An 18,283-nucleotide genomic window follows, 5' to 3' on the forward strand; every position below is an offset into this window, starting at 1 on the left:
GCGAAAAAGACTTTACGGTCTAATAAAATAGCGAGATTACGAACTAATAAAATAGCGAGGACAACAACCAATAAATGAACAGTGGGACCGAATGGGAACAAAATTGAGCCCAAGTGGGATCATCCCGTACTTCTTGCGTGACCCAAGGAGTCCACGTGAAGACGGATCTTGCTTGATTCCTGTATACAGTGTGGATACTGTGTGGGAAAACAGGAACCACGAGAATCTGATAAGATTGATTAGATCGGTATCAGTTGAAAGGAAAAGGCTGATATTCAACACAGACGTTGAAGTAGTGTGGATTGGAACTACTTGATCCAACACTTAAAGCGGTGAAAGATTTTGAACGCGTTGAGTCTCAAAATTGCCGCTCTGATACTTGACGATCAGAAGAACCTGACGACAGATTATTCGAACCGATTGAATTCCGTTTTACAGGGTTAATGCGAAATGTGTCTTCTTCATCTTCTTCACTCATATTTATATTTGCGGTAGTGGCCTGACTGTGCTCCTGATGGCCGTGGAGCGATTATGCATTAATTGTGGATGTGAAGTTAATTAATCTAGCAGTTGTTGGTCCATGTGACCTTGTTGGTTGTTTTTATCTGAGTAGCCTGGAAATCAGTCACCGCACTGAAGTCACGTTCAACTAAGTAGGAAGATGGTAAGGCGACTAGGAACCTACTAGGAAAGACTCAGTGCCGGATGTACTGGCGGTGCATTGCGCAATTTGCAGACAACATCTAGTTGCAAAGCACCTTACTGAACGTTTGCATTGCTCTTTGGGATACGTCATTGCGGCAATAAACAAAATCAGAAGCATTCTTTTAAATGACAGATTATTCAGCCAGTTTTGCGAAGAAAATGACGAAAAATTCAATCGCCTGCAGATGCGCACTGAAGTCCGGTGGTTATCGAAAGGTGCTTGTTTAAGTCGCTATTATGAGCTTTTTGAAACCATTTTGGAATTCTTTCAAAACAAAGACCCTTCAATGAGAGACAGCTTGAAGATATGCAAAAGTGACATAGCATATATGGCTGATTTATTTTTCAAGTTTAAGGAACTTAATCTGCAACTGCAAGGAAGCGAACTTAATCTAATAAAGACGAGATCTCTCATTTCATCATTCACATCAAAGCTGGCTTTGTTCAAACGCAAACTTGGACGCAGAGAATTTTATCAATTTCCAAGCGTTGCTGCACTCAGGGAAAATGGAGAAGTACACGATGATGACATTCAAATCTTTTGTGATCATTTAGATGTGCTACAAAAGGACGTGCAAGAAAGATTTCAAGATATTCTCAAAATGAAGATTCCAAATTGGGTGATAGACCCATTTTCAAACACTGATGAGATCGAAATGGAATTAGAAAAGGAATTAATTGATTTACAAACCAATGAAGAGTTAAAGCCGAAGTTTAAGAATCATTCTTTCTGGTTGCAAAAACAAATATCTGACCTCTGTCCCAGTTTATGGAGAAGTTCCTGCTCGCCCTCCCATCTTCCTATTTAGTTGAGCGTGGCTTCAGTGTGGTTACTGATTTTCAAACAAAGAAAAGTAACCGACTGCAAATCGACAAACGTGGTAATTTACGACTGTTCCTTACCAACACTGAGCCCAATGTAGACAGATTAGTCGCAATGCACCAACCTCATCCATCACATTAATTATTTTCTCACTATATGATTATTTTTGAAAGAACACTCGATTTGAATAAATAGTCTGTTTAAAAATTCATTATTTTTTTGACAATAATTTAGGGGGGCGTTTGAAAAATATATGTCTCTCAAGTGGGCGGTAGCCTGAAAATATTTGGGAAACACTGGTGTGAACAATCAGATTTGCATCTTTTAATTCAAAGCTGGCCAAATATGCACTTTCATCTCAAACTGATTTGACTGATCAAATTATTTCGTTAATTTTGCATTATCATGCTCTTTATTGCTTCATTATTTGTGTTTATATTTGTTGCTACTGTCATATTTTACCAATAAATTATTATTCATTTAAAATACTTGACATTTATCGAGTAAAAAAATAAAAAATTGACTACTGAAACATTTTCATTATAAATCATTAAACGTTTTCATTACATTAAATTACAACTGCTGCAGTTCATTTTTTGTTAAGTCGAATAGTCGATTGCGACAATTGGGAGCAGATGCTGGATATAACCTCTCATTTTTCACAATACTAGCCGTGGCTTAATTACCAAGCGTGAATGGGCTGTGCAGCAGATGCCTTCACACTTTATCATTAAAAAACTTCAGTGGTGCAGTGCTTCGAGTCAACTAAGGTCCCAGTCATTAAACTCGAGTGCGTGCTCTCCATAGGTTTAGGTCTTCCCTGCGAATTACAAAATATGCACTGTAAGATATATTTTTGCGCCTTTATTGCACTAAAATTGCATAAAGTCAAGATGAATTGTTTCATTCATCACGCAAATGTAAGTTTGAGTGATATACATACATCTGCAGCAATAAAAAAATATTTATGAGTTTGTCTTTATTGTAATAATAATCAGATTTAATTAAATTTTGAAATGCAATGTAATTATTGCGTGTAGTGGTAAGACGTAATTTTTTGATTATGCAGGTACTGTTTGTCTTATGTTTGGTTCACAAAAAAGCAGCTCTACAAAAACAGAAGCCTTTTGTCTGATGAACATTGTGTGCAGGTGCGACACTCTTTTGAATAGAATGCAGTTTTCATCAATGAAGTAAATAGCACTGCATTTCTTTGACTGCATAACTGTTGCACAGCTTGTTAGACATTCTAGCAGAGTAGTTGTATTTGCTACTTCTATAATAACTGACCAACCGGATAAAAACAAAGTTTTATAGAATTCCAGTTGACAAACTTCATCCAGAATCGGTAAGACATGCAATTCAGGTTGATCGTTGTCAGCACGTTCATTTTCTCTATCTAAAACAAAAAAATTAAAAGTAACAGACATGTTATAATAGTGGCTGACGTCTGTATAAATTGGCCTATATGATGGTGCTTTCATGAAAACGAAATAATTTTGCTCAAGAAATGAGAACTGCTAATTTCAATGCTTGAATTAGTTTCATTTTATTTCCGGAAAATTGACATACCATTTAATGTAAGCATTTAATAAATTTTCAATATAATTCGCAATGTTGCGATTAAAACTCTCTTACCTTTTGAGCAATTGTTAAGAGTAAAAAAATGATATCCTTCGTTTAAAAGAACTTCATCCTCATAATTTCCCATAACTGTAGTGCGGCATGCTTTTCTTTCTTTAGAATATGCGACACCTTCACATAATCTGAAGTTTCTCATATAGCGACATATGCTTATACACTCGTTTAAAAATGAAACATTCGCATATAGTTGAACAAGGTTTATCCATGGAATTACGTTTGAAACTGAATGCTGTACTGTGCATATCTCTTTATACTGAAACAAAGAAATTTTTTCTTCAGTGGTGAAATGATTTGAATGCTTCAGTGGAAGCATTCTTAGGTCTTTTACAATGTTGATCGGAATTCCATCTAGAACAAAAAAATTTTAACAACTTAATGCCGCTTCTGGCTTTATCAAGCACACTTCTTTTCAAAGTTAATTTTATTACTAGCGTGTGACATTACTTGTTTCTCCATTATGACAAATTTATGAAATCACAGCTTATTTTAAAATAACTCACAAGAATTTACAAATTTACAACTGTACTCATAAAATGTTATAAGTGTAATATTGCAGAATAAATCATTGTGCAAATTTAATTATAATAAGTGAATTACTCGTAGTGAAATTTCAAACACTTTCCACTATCATACTAAAGTTTTATCATGTTATGCGAATTTCACATTAATATACAAATCATATTAAAAATTTAGTAGCTTTCTTACCGTCAGAAAATTGTATTATGCGGCGGTTAAGTGGGCTGTTTGGCAAAGCGTACTTTTTTCTTATAGTAAAAGTGAGACACGTCTTTTCACCATGTGAAAAATAGTATCCATCACAGTAATTTGCCAAGAATTTATCTAAGCATATCATTAAACAATGTTTTTCATCTACAGTCTCCCATAGTCCAATGCGAATGCCGGCTTTCGTTGCATAAAAATGTACCGGATATAATGATACTGTCCGATTAAATATGCTGTAAACAGTTGGGGCTATTTCTTCAAACCTTGGGATAGAATACGCACGTGGAAAATCAAAATCTTAAAAAGTAAATATGGTGAGTGTTACTAAATAATAAAAATGAAAATATAATTGTGCTAAATCATTGTATAAATAACAAATACTCATAAATATTATGTAAATAACAAGTAATTACTAAAGATTAAATACTAATGATTTTGCTGAAATTTTTATCAATGCTCTGACCATTTGGAAATGATAATCGTATTTTCATTTACCGTTATAACATGTGTAAATAACAAAAAACAGTGCAGAACTTTGTAGAGTCGGTATAATTCCCCCAAATAATGTTAAGTTTCTAGCTGTAGATAGAAGAAGACAGGTTCCTTCTTGGGCAGAAAACAAAACGCTGTTGCATGAAGAGTAAGTAGGTGCTTCACAAAAAGCAATACAGCGTTTCAAAGAAGGTGTTGGAATAAGATGAATGCGCTGAGCATAAAAGTTTTCCACAAAAGGCAACTCATAAAAGTGGCAATTCTTGTGTGTAGAAGGTGTGTGTATTGTTGCCGAATTACGCCTCTGATATACACTTTGAACAATCATTCCCACAGGAATATTTGAAATGTCTAAATAAAATACCAGAATATTTCAAAAAGTTGGAAAAATGGAAATGGAAAATGCAAAAAATGGAAAATGTTTTGTCTGGTGTATCATAGAAAATTTAATTTTTCGTAAATAATAAGTATCATACTTCTGTGACAGCTGTGAAGTAGAAGGTGCAACGACTGTCCTATCAGATCGAATGGCGGCGAAATATGATCAGTTGCATTTTCGTAATACAAATTACACATTTTTGCAAATGGACTGTATTTTATTAATTTACAGGATGGTAAAAGACGGACACAAGCAGCTACACAACTTTCCATACTGCAATAGGCCTGTTTAATGTGAAGAACTTCCTCATGGCGAATTGCTTTTGCAGTTAACACACAGGTAGCGTCCAATTTTGGAATATACAATGACATCAACGAACAATTGACCAGCTGAAGAGGAAACATCACATTTATTGCTTCATTAAAAGATTCAACTCACTTAGACTTACGTTGCAATTTATGAAGCATATTATTGCAAGAAGCGACCATTGCCTTATCATTGTATCTAAATGTAATTTATCTTTTCATGCGTGTTATACAATTGATTCCGGTTTGCAAGATCTCGACAAATTTCACGCATCTGTTCGCGTTAATCAGTTGTTCCGCAAATAAATCTTGCTTGCCAGAGGATGAATATTACCTTCAAAAACGCGCAGGACATCATTTTGAAAGCTTATTACTAATTACTGTTGTTTTCTGCAAAATTCAAGAACTTCACTAGGTCAAGTTTATGTTATCCAGGGACAGGAATACGTTTCGACAGCTTTGGACAAGAAAACACTTAATGTTGAATAAAAATGCACCTTAATCGACGAGCATGATGTTCACGTCAACGTTACTTGTCACCACAGCTGAGCTTTGCTATTTTGCACATGCAAATATTTCTGCCATAAACACTGTTTGTCGTAATAACTAAAATTTTGCTTCAAGCAGAGTGGTTTGTAACTTTTGAATTTCAATTATTTTGATTTAAATTATTCATGTTTTATATTGGAACGTTATTTTATTCACAATATTGACATTCAGTTAATTGTATTAAAATAGACGTGCACGATTTAATTTATAACAAACACTGTTATAAATTGCTTGAAAATAGAGAAAACTCTTGAAAAAGAAAATAATAAATATGTCAACAAATAAAATATAATGAAATAAATATCTACTCGAATGTGATGAGGTTTATAGCCATTGTACGATGATTGAAACGTCATCACTTTTAAATAAAAATGGTAACATATTTATAGCATAGTATATTTCTGAATGCTTAAACATTTTGATCACTTGCAATTCTATAAATATAGCAAGTACATGCGTGCGTGTGTGTGTGCATGGGACATAATATAGGTGCAAAATGTTATTTGTATTTTCAAGTCAGCTGAAAGTACTGATGTCAATAAGCTGGAATGAAATCAGTTTAATTTCACCTAATGAGACCTTTAATTCATTAACAACTTCACTTTTTGATCTGTTTCTGGAAATCATAGCAAATTAAATGCATTTATCAATAATGATACAGATTAATTAACAAATTCCAAAATGTAAAATATTGTTGACAATATGTAAGTAGTAATATTTTATTAAACAGTTGACATCATTAAATTTACATTGAAATTTCTGGCATTTGTTATTCATTTACTTGATTGTACGCGTATGCATGTGTGTTTGTGTGCGCCATAATATAAGTGCAAAATGTTATTTATACTTTGAAATCTGCTTATAAGGTGTTCCATGTAATTAAACTGGAATGAATAAAGTTCACATTCACTTAATAAAACCTTGTTGAAAGTAATTGAATTGCCCCGTCTGGAACTTTTGAAGTTCATAATGAACTTCATTGATTATTGATTGAGAAGTTGTGAAAGGCATGTTTTAAATCAAGAATTTACAATTTATTTGAAATTACTTTTTTAGTTAATGAACGAATGATATGAATTTGTTATTTTATAATGTGATTTGTTCATGCGCAGTGAACAAAATTAAACAGAGAAATTCAGAAAAATTAAGTTTTTTACATAATAATAATTCTACTAATGATGTATAAAGAGACCAAAGTACAACATGTACCTGAGTGCCCTGACATACAGTAAACGTGATACATGAATTTGGGGCTAGTCGATTTCGGGACAAATTTTCACCGTCTAATTTTACTGGTCGTTAAACTCGCTATTTTATTGGACCTTCAATTCGTCGTCTTATTGGTTTCCCTAATCTAATTGCTCATTGATTCAAACTCTTCAGTTGTGATTAGCTGTAATGTTCTTCATTTCATTGGTTCAAATATTCCATTTAGGATTACGTAACTTTAATAGTGGTGACGTAACATTAATAATGAAAATATTCCTTATTTGGGAATTGTTTCAATCAAGATTTATAAGTTTTATCATTCATTGAAATTTTGTTTTTCCAATATATTATTAGTGAAGTTTATACTTTTTGGTGATCAACGTTTTCAATAATAATTTTTGTCATTATTCCATATTTTATTGTACCAGAGTGACGTTATATCAAATGCGATAGTAATAATTCAGAAAAAACGATACGATACAAAAATAAGTTAAATAGTGATTTTGATTTTTCACTAGTCAAGAGCAGCAACAACAGTAAAGAACAGTCATGAACAACAACAACAAACAACATAACAGTGAACAATATTAACAAAGTAGAAACGACGAAAGAGAATAATACAATACAATGAAATAAAATACGAGTATAATACAATACAATGCAATACAATACAATACAATACAAATATAATATAGTACAATAGAACACAACAAAATAGAATAAAAATATAATACAAACCAGCACTTGGAAGGCGGTAGTAAATCGGCTCTGGCGTTATATACATAAAAGCTTCTAGGTACTGCTCCAGCGTACGTCTACCGTTGGTGTATTCACCCGTATATTGTGCAACCCATCGTTGTTTTTGAGCATAAACTCTGTTTACCCGTCTTAAGTCACCAACGGTCACGTTTCCTGATAGAACTTGTTGAATCAGGGTGTCCATAACACCCTGCTCCGCTATCATGAGCTGTAGCAGTTTATAAAATCCGTTATGACCTTTACCCGCTTTTCTGTTAAGCTGATTTTGCCAACCTTCCAAGTGGTTATTTGTCCTAATATTTACATTATGGACATTCCAAAGCGGCAGTCTTTCATCGGTCATCCACTCCTGCCGAAAATATTGAAATAAGGCTAATAAGTTTCCCGTAGTGCCTGCTTCAAGCAGGCTAACACCCGTATTAACATGCGGTACAGAGAGGAAAGCGGTGGCCAGGAGCATTCTGATTTTTCTTCTTGTTTCCTCACGCTGGTGATATCGTGTTTTCTGTCCCAGCTTACTGACTTTCCTATGTACCGCCTGGCAGAAGTGGAAGTAGCAGCCCTGTACCCGCGTATTCGGGAAGTAATCCTGAATTGCAGGCATCAGGGCTGTTTCAAAATCACAGATAATGGTATCCCGATTAAGGTCGACCTCCAGAACTGCCGCTTTGTCTATTAAAGCTTGAAAAATAAACCCGTATGTGGCAATATCTTTACCCGTACATAAACAATAGACTGCTGGCACCAGCGTGCCCGCCAAAAAGGCATGGATGGTATGCAGTTGTTGATACCATTGAGGTACAATATTGAATGTATCCTCCATGCCCCAGGTTCGACTGGCTGCCAGCAATCTAATGTTGGAACCCCTAGCAAATACCAGTATATGCCTCGAATTACTTTGGCACAATAAAAAGTCTTCCCCAGAATTCGTTGCTTTAAACTGATCTGGTATTACCAGATCATGCCGGTGTTCAGGAAGTCTGGGGAAGCGCTTTGCCCGATGTTTGTACATTGCGGCTCGCACCCGCTTGAAAACCGGAAACTGTCCGGATGTAGAAGGCTCAGCTGACGCGGCAGAGGCTTCTTCATCATATATTGCGGGGATGGGCTTCGTTTCATCGGCACTTCGTTTTTTAGAAGTGCCTTCTTCTCCATTTTATATGCCAGATGCTCGTCTACCTGTCAGTTTTCAACGTTATCTTTTCGATTGAACACGGCCGTAACTTCTAAATCTGTCCATACTGCACCCCTGCAGCCTTTTTTATCCTATACCAAAATAAGGTAATTGTTAATAACAAGGAACGCATGCTGTACATTCAACGCATACCTTTGAACACCTCCAACATTTCTTCTGTTTGCCCGTGTGTTTCAATTTGTATGCCCTTCCTTCAAAAACAAGGGCCATACTGCCACCATGATTCAGTACAATACACAGCACTGGAATATCAGCCATTGTGAAAATGCTGAACAGAACAGAAAGTAATTCAGATAACTCGGGAAAGCAATAAGTTGCGATGCGGAAAGTTTCGAGTGATATTTTTAGATATTCAATCTGACTTGACCTAAATTCCAACTCCAATAGCTTACATTATCAAACTGTCACTCTGTCAAAATTTGTGACTGATTTATTGGAACAACTGCCGTTGTTTACTGGGAAAAGAAGCAACTGTTGTCGTTACTGAACCAGAGAACAACAACTTAACAAGCACAGTTGCGATCAGATCGTGTAGAGAGTTGTTGGTGTGATCCTTTTCGTTTGTACTTTGCCTGTGTTTGATTGTATATTCAATAAAATATATTCGAGATTATCATATACGAAAGGTGAGATTTGTGAAATTCAAATTTAGCCGCGAAAAAAGACAGTTAGTTGTAGAACCTAATTGTCTATAACAAAGTGTAGTACGATTACCCTGCAAGTCTACTACACACCAAATATATAAATAAATTTGTTTTTTGATTTATAAATAATATTGCAGATTTTTAATTTTTTATATAAATAAAATATACGAAGGAAAACAATAACTCTGGTGAACAGGAGCAAAAGAAACATTGGAAAGATTAAAGATAAAATTCGTTTGCAAACGAGAAACATTTTCAGAGAACGGCAAAGCAAAATCAGAAAAGTATTTTAATGCTAACAAAAATTAGCAGTTGCTTATCCTGGTTTTAATTCAAACTGCAGCTGTGGACAATTTATCACTTGTTGACTTTTCCTTTGTATTAGGGCAATTTCTAACAAATGGTAAGCATCTTATACATAAATCTTATATAATTGCCAGCTAAAACGAATGATCTGATGAACTCAGATAAATAAAAGTAAAACATTTTGAAAGCAGAATGAAAGCGATGGACAGCACCAAGCAGAATAGCAGTTAAAGCTGCTTCAAATTCTTTCTTCAGTAGACATCGCGTTCTTTGATGTCAGCATTTGTGCGCCAATTGTATGTGATTAATTTTATTTTATCAGAATCAACAAGAGGCATTAGTGCCACAAGGAATATCACAAGTTGATCTTCAATTGTAGATAAAATATGAAATGAAAACTAAATATTGTTGCAACAGTTATTAAAAATAGAATTCAAAACCGTCCAATTCATTTTTGTTTGGTCCTGTGTTTTGCATTCGAGAGTTATTTGAATCATTTTCTGTTCTGTTCATCATTTTCACAATGGCTGATATTTCTGAGCTGCGTTTTGTACCAAATCGTGGCGGAAGTACGTCCCTTGTTTCTCAAGGAAGGACAAATACAAATAGAGATACACCAATAAACAGAAAAAACATTGGATTTGCTCAAAAGTATGCGCTAAATGTACAGTGTGTCCTTCGTTATTAAGGGATACGTTATTTTGGTATAGGGCAAAGAAGGCTGCAAGGGTGTCATATGGACAAACCGAGATGTGACATGCGTGATCACGCAAAACGATCACATCAAAAGCTGCCCAGTGGATGAGCACTTGGCATACAAAATGGAAAAGAAGGCGGTTTTGAAAAAACGAAGCGCGGAAGAAACAAAATCCATCCTCGCCATTTACGATGAAGTTCCCGCCGCGTCCGCCGTGCCATCTACATCTGGCCATTTTCCGCTTTTTAAGCGGGTGAAGTCCACGATGTATAGGCACCAGGCAAAGCGATACCCAAAACTGCCCAGTCATCGTCGGTACCTGCAAATCCCGGTCCCGTTCAGGACAACGAAGGCCGGTGATGATTTTTTATTGTGGCGAAGTGCATCAAGGCAGATACTGGTATTTGCTACTGGTTCTAACATTAGACTGATGGCAACCAGGCGAACCTGGGCATTGTATGATACATTCAAGGTTGTACCACAATGGTATCAAAAACCGTTTACTATCCATGCCTTTTTGGTGGGCAAGCTGGTGACAGCAGTCAATTGTTTGTGTACGGATAAAGATATTCCCACATACGAGTTTATTTTAAGCAAGTCAGGCATAACCAGCAGTCCTCAGCGTCAGTCTTAATCTAGAAACAATAATTTGTGATTCTGAAATCTCTCTGATACCACTTTGTTGATATTGTTTACTGTTATGTTGTTTATTGTTCTTGTTGTTGACTGTTCTTTACTGCTGTTGTTGCTGCTCTTGACTAGTGAAAAATCAAAATCACTATTTAACTTATTTTTGCATCGTATTGTTTTTTCTGAATTATTACTATCGCATTTGATATAACGTCACTCTGGTACAATAAAATATGGAATAATGATAAAAATTATTATTGAAAACGTTGATCACCAAAAAGTATAAACTTCACTAATAATATATTGGAAAAACAAAATTTCAATGAATGATAAAACTTATAAATCTTGATTGAAACAATTCCCAAATAAGGAATATTTTCATTATTAATGTTACGTCACCACTATTAAAGTTACGTAATCTTAAATGGAATATTTGAACCAATGAAATGAAGAACATTACAGCTAATCACAACTGAAGAGTTTGAATCAATGAGCAATTAGATAAGGGAAACCAATAAGACGACGAATTGAAGGTCCAATAAAATAGCGAGTTTAACGACCAGTAAAATTAGACGGTGAAAATTTGTCCCAAAATCGACCATCCCTCCGGTTGATTTGTCTAGCTCAGTTAGCTGCGTAATGCTTTATGCCCAGCAGCATTTTACTTCCTGCTTCATACTGTACTTCTCGTTTACTTCAGTATTAGTAATAATGGAATCCATTTCCGCGTCCATTTTCTGTTTATTTCCGTCCAGTCCAGAAAGCCGTATCGATCACAATTTCAGCAGGCAAATTTCGGATGATAATATCTTATCTTGTTTCGCTCCTCAGCTAATAACCCTGGAATGCTAAGCACTGAACTTAAACGCAAGACCAAAAAGGAAAATAAATTTGACGGTTTAAATTCCATTTTAAATAATTATTTTGAAACAACATTTGGTTTTCATTTCTCATCTTATCTACAATTGAAGATCAACTTGTGATTTTCGTTATAGCGCCAACACCTTTTGCTGATGTTGACAGAAGATTATTAATCACAGACAAATGGCGCACAAATGCTGACATCAAACAATGCGATGTCCACTGCAAAGTGAATTTGAAGCAGCTTTCACAGCTTTTCTGCATGGTGCTGTCCATTGCTTTTTTCCGCTTTCAAAGTAACTTACTTTTATCCATCCGCGTTGATAAATACTGTTTCAGAGAATGTCAACCAACAGTTTTTTCACCCATCAAATAATAACGCTTTAGCTGGCAATTGTATGAAATTTATGCATAAGGTGCTTTTCCGTTTGTCAGAAATTTTTCTGAAGAGCAGCTAAGGGCTATACAAGTACAAAGGGAAAATCTACAATTAATAAATTGTCTACAGCTGCAGTTTTCCGCTAAAACTAGGAGTGGTGATTGCTGAATGTTAGCATCGACATATTTTTTGTTCGCTGAAAATATTTCAAGTTTGGATGAGAATTTTATCTTCATTCTCTTCAATGTTTTTTCGTTCCTTTTCACAAGAGTTATTGTTTTTATTCTTATGTTTCATTAAAATAAAAAATAAAATCTTGATTTTTGTTTAAAATAGAAATTTGTGGTAATATATTTTGTGCAAACTGTTTTAAATTAGTTTTTTAATATCTAAAGTAAACTGACAGCTGTGTTGACTAAACATTCAAGTTGTCGTTGTTATATTACTATGGTTCAACATTCCAGATCAAAAATATCTATTGCATTTCGAAATAATTTCACCAAACAAAAGTGAAATCAAAGAAAATTATTTTTCATCTTAAGTTCACTCCATCACGGGTGTGTCCATTATCTTGCTCTAGCACAGCATATGCTCTGCCAAAATATGATCATAGTTAATTACCCTGGTCAGCAACCAAGGAGCATAAATTGGTCTTTCATGTGCTGCCAAAATTTTCATTCCCATTGTTGAGAATGAACAATAATTGTGCAATATCATGGAGTTCATTGCCTTGGTCAGATAATGAGTTCATTTGAGAAAGAATCTGCAGCATTGTAAAAATTCCAGACCACCATTTATCATGGCATGAATTTGTGGCTTGTGCATTTAGATGGCATCATAGTGCTCAGAAATACTGAAATGCCAGCTTCTGTAGATTAGCGTGTAATGTTATGAAGCTTGTGGTGCAGTATACACTGACTTCACATCATATGGATGATCTGTGAAAAATTTCTCAGATGTGACGTAGCTAATGCACAGATTGAACTAAAAATGCTTTTGCCTAACATATGGGAAATTTAACAGCAGTACATGTGTGTTGGTCTAGTAAAATTTCAGAAAATCCTTCGTTCTGAATGCTGTTAACCTAGCCCACAATAATTACTGCAGAATTTTCTTCATTGTCAAGCTAGTGAACCAGACTAGGTCTGTTACCATCGCAAAAAGTCATTACATGTCAAATTATGAAAACAAAAAATGACTTAGATAAGCACGTTTATTTAACATCTCTTTGTTCAGTTATCTCTTCTTCAAGCTGTTCATTTGTTGCTTCTATATTTTTGTAGAATAATGCAATTAGATAATAAAGATATTTAATTTGTAAAGAACAAAACCGTCAATTCTATTTTTCATATTTCACTCCTCAATGCTTATCATTAGCTTGTGCTATTTTCCGTATCGTAGGTTTGAGATGTGTTTTCGAATGATGAGAATAAATAATAATGAATTTCAGTTTGTATCTCAAAGAACTGACATAAGCCAATACACAAAGGAAGATGCCACACGCTCAAGTGCACAAATCATAATGACAAATACGGATTGTGAATAAACATAAAAACAATGGCCTAATGTAGCACATTATTATTGTAATATTGCAGCCAATCCATTTTTTCAACATAACGATTAGTTGGTTGCCGTGGCACAGCGTCTACAAGTTTAGAAATGGACTTTTTCCACGTTATCGTTGTATTGCCCATCTTGTCCATGGTATATATTGTATTAAAGTTCTGATTTGCTTGTTGTTGTAAAATGGAAATTTCTGTACTATACATTTGCTTAGTTCTGAAGCGCTTATATCGAATAGTAGAAAAGTTTCTGCGAAAACAGTCTGTTGATCATCATAGATGTAAAGAAGTAAAATGCAAAAGCAAACTTACAAGAATAAAATTAAGCAATAAGATAATCTTTTGTGAACAGTGAAATGTAAAACGCAAAAGCTTTTGAAAAGCATCATTTGCAAAGTCTAAAAACAAATATACACAGTTCCACGTTATAACTAAAAGCTTTTTCTTTTAAAAATAGTAAATGCTTTTTTTTGTCCATACAAGGTATTCTAATGATAATGCACCCATATGTGGTAAAGAATTGATAAACAACAATCACCCAATCCTAGATCAATGCTGAATAGCTAATCATATGGCACAGTTATTCATCCAGTCACTTATCAAAATAATTAGCTAATAAAATAGCAGAAGTCATTAGCCAATTACCAAACAATACCCCTAAAACCAATCAGCGACAAGCCAATCACAAAAAGGTGTCGAATTTTTGCGGATGAGTTCAGACCAAACCCCAAAAAAAAGATATAAATACGAGTGAGGAGGGAGGAGGGAACAACACACAATTTCCAACGCATACGAAGAACACGGAACCTCTGAACTACTTTCTCTCGCTACATCATTGTTGTTACTCACTGTTTATTCTGAATAAATCGAATCTCAGTCACACCCGCGTCGTTGATCTTTATAATTAACCTATACAGTCCACTACAAGAAAGATCTTCAAGTTTGAATGAAAGATTTCTTAACAATTATATTATATTATATTATATTATATTATCATATTGCCATTTATTTTTCATTTTAAATACGTTTGTTTGAAAAGAGTATTTTAATAAGGAAATATTTATTTATCAGAAAATTAATTTTATAATCATATGCATTGTAACGAGCGAAACAACAAGTCACTCGTCTCCGATGTTAGTGGACTGTATGTCTGAGTTGTTTTTGCAAGGTCGGGAGTGTCCAATGTGTTAGACAATCCGACTTATAAGGCGACAACTGTTATTTAAAAACTCGATTGAGTGTCAAACAGTTTACTCAAGAAAATAACACTGAGCCGGGGATAATCAAACAAGAAATAAAAGAATAACACACCAAGAAAAGCAAACACGCTAAAGGCAAACTACTAACAACGACAAGCCACGACACTATCTCGCCAGCAACCACGCCCCAAAAATCCCCTATTACGTCACTTCCGGGTCTACCGTATTATTAATGACACTCAGGTTCTCTGTTGAATACAGACCCCATTTCTGTCGTCTACATCCTCCCCCCCCCCGGATGGGGGTGTCTTACGCCCATCACTGACAGTTGCCGATTCGAGTTGAACAAGCTTCGCCACTGGCCGCGTGATCACGTTGTTCGACGTCCGGATCCTGGCTGATCTCGCTATGCCATCGCTGCCAAAGTGCAATTCCGTAATCACGCCGATCGGGCACTGGACTCGCGGGATGTTGTCCTCCAGGATCAACACCAAATCGTTCACTTCTGGCCCGGCTGGGGAAGATCTCCATTTCTGTCGCTGCATCAGTTCCGACAGATATTCTCGTCTCCAACTTCGCCACCATTTCGCGAGGAGCTGCTGACGGTATCGCCATCGGTCGCTCCATTGCGGGGGGCCGCGTCCTACTGGCTGCCATTCTGGGTCATGGGCTTCAATTGCCGGGAAGTCCACGTACGCACGACCGGTCAGCAACTGAAACAGTGATAAAGGGTGGCGTTCGTGGTCTTCATCCCCCACGAATGTCAGTGGTCTGGCGTTGAGGGAGGCTTCTACTTCACAGAGAGTTGTTCTGAGTTCTTCTTCATCAAGAAGCGCTTTTCCGAGGATCTTCCGCAACGATTCCTTGATCGAGCGGACGAGGCGTTCCCAGTAGCCTCCCATCCACGGGGCTCTCTCCGTGATGAATTTCCAGTGGATGCGGTGGCCTACCAGCTCACGCTGGACTCGGTCCACGTCCACGTGTCGCCAGAGTTGCCTCAACTCTGACGCGGCGGCTTTGAAGGAGCGGAAATTATCCGATTGGATAATCTCCGGTCTTCCTCGCCGGGCGATGAACCGCCGGAGCGCTTGCATCACTCTGGCCGTCGTCATCTGAGGGACCAGTTCTAAGTGCACTGCCCGGGATGCCATGCACGTAAACAAGCACACATAGCACTTGGAAGTGGCCCTTTTTCCGACACGAATGAGCAATGGCCCCGCGAAATCTATCCCAGTGTGAGCGAAAGCAGCGGCTTCGACCACTCGACTGGATGGCAAGGCCGCCATTTTCAGCTGAATCGGTCTGGCCATTGCACGCCGACAAGCAAAACAGTGCCGGATTACTTTCTTCACTTGGGTGCGCCCTTTCAACACCCAATATTGCTGTCTTAAAATTGCCAGCGTATGCGTGGTCCCAGCGTGCAGCTGCCGTGCGTGGCAGCGTTTAATCAGACCCATCGTCAGGGCGTGGTCTCCAGGCAGGATCACCGGGTGTTTCATGTGTGATGGCAACTCTGCGTTCTCCAGTCTTCCACCGACCCGCAGGAATCCTTCTTCATCCACGAAAGGGTCCAGTCGACTAAGCCGACTGGTCGCGACGACACGCCCCTTCCGTGACAGTGCCTGAAGTTCGGAACTGAAAGCTTCCGACTGGGCCATTCGCACCCACGTGCCCTCCGCCATCCGCAGTTCGGCCACCGTGAATGCGCCACTCTGACGAGCTTCTGCCGGCAATCGGCAATTGCGTACGAAACGCTGGCAGTACGCTGTGATACGGAAAAGCCGTTCCACACAGCCGTACCTTTCAGGACCAATGGAATTGCATTCCACATGAGTAGTGACGCCAACCGTCACTCGTTGTTCGCTTCGTCGCTCATCACGCACGGGCGACGTATTCTCTGTTATGGGCTGACCCACCGGCCAGGCATTGTGTGGATGAGCCAACCATTTCGGCCCATGCCACCACAATGGCGACTCTAACAATTTTGGAAGCGTCGTGCCGCGGCTTAGAAAATCGGCCGGGTTCTGCCGCCCTGGGCAGTGTCTCCATGCCGCAGGTTCCACCAACTGTTGGATCTCTGCGACGCGATTCCGCACGAAAGGCTTCCAACGGTCGGCCGACGATTGTATCCATGCAAGAGTGACCGCACTATCACACCAGCAAGTGATGCCATGCACTTGCAGACCCAACATTTTCTGGACAGAGCGCACCAGTCTTGCCGCCACGAGGGCCCCCATGAGCTCCAGCCTCGGGAGGGTTAATCTCCGGATTGGGGCAACCCGCGTCTTCGACGTCACGAAGTTCACCACGGTGTGGTGGTTCGTCGTCTCAATGCGCATGTATGCCACGGCGCCATATGCCTTCTCCGACGCGTCGCAAAATGCGTGGATCTCCAAACGTGTCACTTGGCCAAGGGCCACCGGTACGAGTGCGCGTGGAAGACGGATCCTCGACAGATGCGGCAGCTCTTGCTTCCAGCGCCTCCATTGCTCCATCACGTCATGTGGCAATGGCTCGTCCCACGACGTCCCACGCTGCCACAGAGTCTGGAGAAACATCTTCGCTCGTACGGTGAACGGTGCCAAGCATCCAACTAGATCGAAGACGCGAAATGCAGTGCTTAACAACGACCGCTTTGACTCTCCACCCGGGCTGTTCACCATCGCCGGTGGTGAGAAGGTCAAAACATCACCCCGTCGGTCCCACTGCATTCCGAGCGTCTTCCAGAGGTGGCTTCTATTGGAGGCGGATCTTACTTCATCCGGCACGGATGTCAACGCTTCAGGCTCGTTGCTAGCCCATTTATGCAAGTGGAAACCTCCCTTGGCCAACAGTCCTCGTAATTCGCCAGCCAACTCCCTTGCCTCCTCGATCGTGTCGCATGACGTGGCCAGATCATCCACATACATGTTTTCTAAGATCTCCGCGGCTGCTCGTGGTCCAGCGTCTTGGTGACGTCTCGCGTGCACCCTCACCGTGTTGATGGCCAGAAAAGGAGAGCATGTCAAACCAAAGCACACCCGCTGCAACCTGAGATGGCTAAGTTCACCCGACTTGTCCCTCCACAAAAAACGGCAAGCATCTCGATCTTGCTCTGCAATCCGCACCTGAAGGTACATCTTCTGAATGTCGGCTTGTAGGCCGACACGGTACCTTCTGAATCGCAGGAGGGCCTTGAGCAGGTCGATCTGCAAGTTCGGGCCGACTTCGAGTTGGCGGTTC

General features: G+C 38.3%; 5 protein-coding genes across 5 annotated transcripts; 2 read left to right on the forward strand and 3 right to left on the reverse strand.

Moving 5' to 3' along the window:
- The first annotated feature begins 831 nt into the window (after positions 1–831).
- Tsp_11012 (conserved hypothetical protein) lies at positions 832–1,669 on the forward strand. Its single transcript, XM_003381864.1, has 3 exons — positions 832–921; positions 1,062–1,470; positions 1,515–1,669. The coding sequence occupies exons 1-3, from the start codon at positions 832–834 to the stop codon at positions 1,667–1,669; spliced, it is 654 nt and encodes a 217-aa protein (XP_003381912.1).
- A 920-nt stretch (positions 1,670–2,589) lies between these two features.
- Positions 2,590–5,170, reverse strand: Tsp_11013 (putative PAN domain protein). Its single transcript, XM_003381865.1, has 6 exons — positions 4,864–5,170; positions 4,391–4,738; positions 3,878–4,192; positions 3,501–3,520; positions 3,167–3,425; positions 2,590–2,927 (listed from the first exon to the last, which is right to left on the reverse strand). Exons 1-6 carry the CDS (start codon positions 5,168–5,170, stop codon positions 2,590–2,592), a joined length of 1,587 nt encoding a protein of 528 aa, XP_003381913.1.
- A 1,829-nt stretch (positions 5,171–6,999) lies between these two features.
- Positions 7,000–9,041, reverse strand: Tsp_11014 (conserved hypothetical protein). The gene is made up of 3 exons (XM_003381866.1): positions 8,996–9,041; positions 7,568–8,737; positions 7,000–7,013 (listed from the first exon to the last, which is right to left on the reverse strand). The coding sequence occupies exons 1-3, from the start codon at positions 9,039–9,041 to the stop codon at positions 7,000–7,002; spliced, it is 1,230 nt and encodes a 409-aa protein (XP_003381914.1).
- Positions 9,042–10,256: 1,215 nt separating this feature from the next.
- Tsp_11015 (hypothetical protein) lies at positions 10,257–11,064 on the forward strand. Its single transcript, XM_003381867.1, has 2 exons — positions 10,257–10,397; positions 10,444–11,064. The coding sequence occupies exons 1-2, from the start codon at positions 10,257–10,259 to the stop codon at positions 11,062–11,064; spliced, it is 762 nt and encodes a 253-aa protein (XP_003381915.1).
- A 4,315-nt stretch (positions 11,065–15,379) lies between these two features.
- On the reverse strand, positions 15,380–18,249 carry Tsp_11016a (putative integrase core domain protein; the record flags this gene model as incomplete). Its single annotated transcript, XM_003381868.1, has 2 exons — positions 15,380–15,682; positions 15,709–18,249. Coding segments are annotated over 2 exons (2,844 nt in total), but the record flags the coding sequence as incomplete, so codon positions are not given.
- Between the last annotated feature and the right edge of the window lie 34 nt (positions 18,250–18,283).

This window comes from Trichinella spiralis (genome assembly GCF_000181795.1).
Source record: "Trichinella spiralis strain ISS 195 chromosome Unknown Scfld1, whole genome shotgun sequence".
Taxonomy (NCBI): domain Eukaryota; kingdom Metazoa; phylum Nematoda; class Enoplea; order Trichinellida; family Trichinellidae; genus Trichinella; species Trichinella spiralis.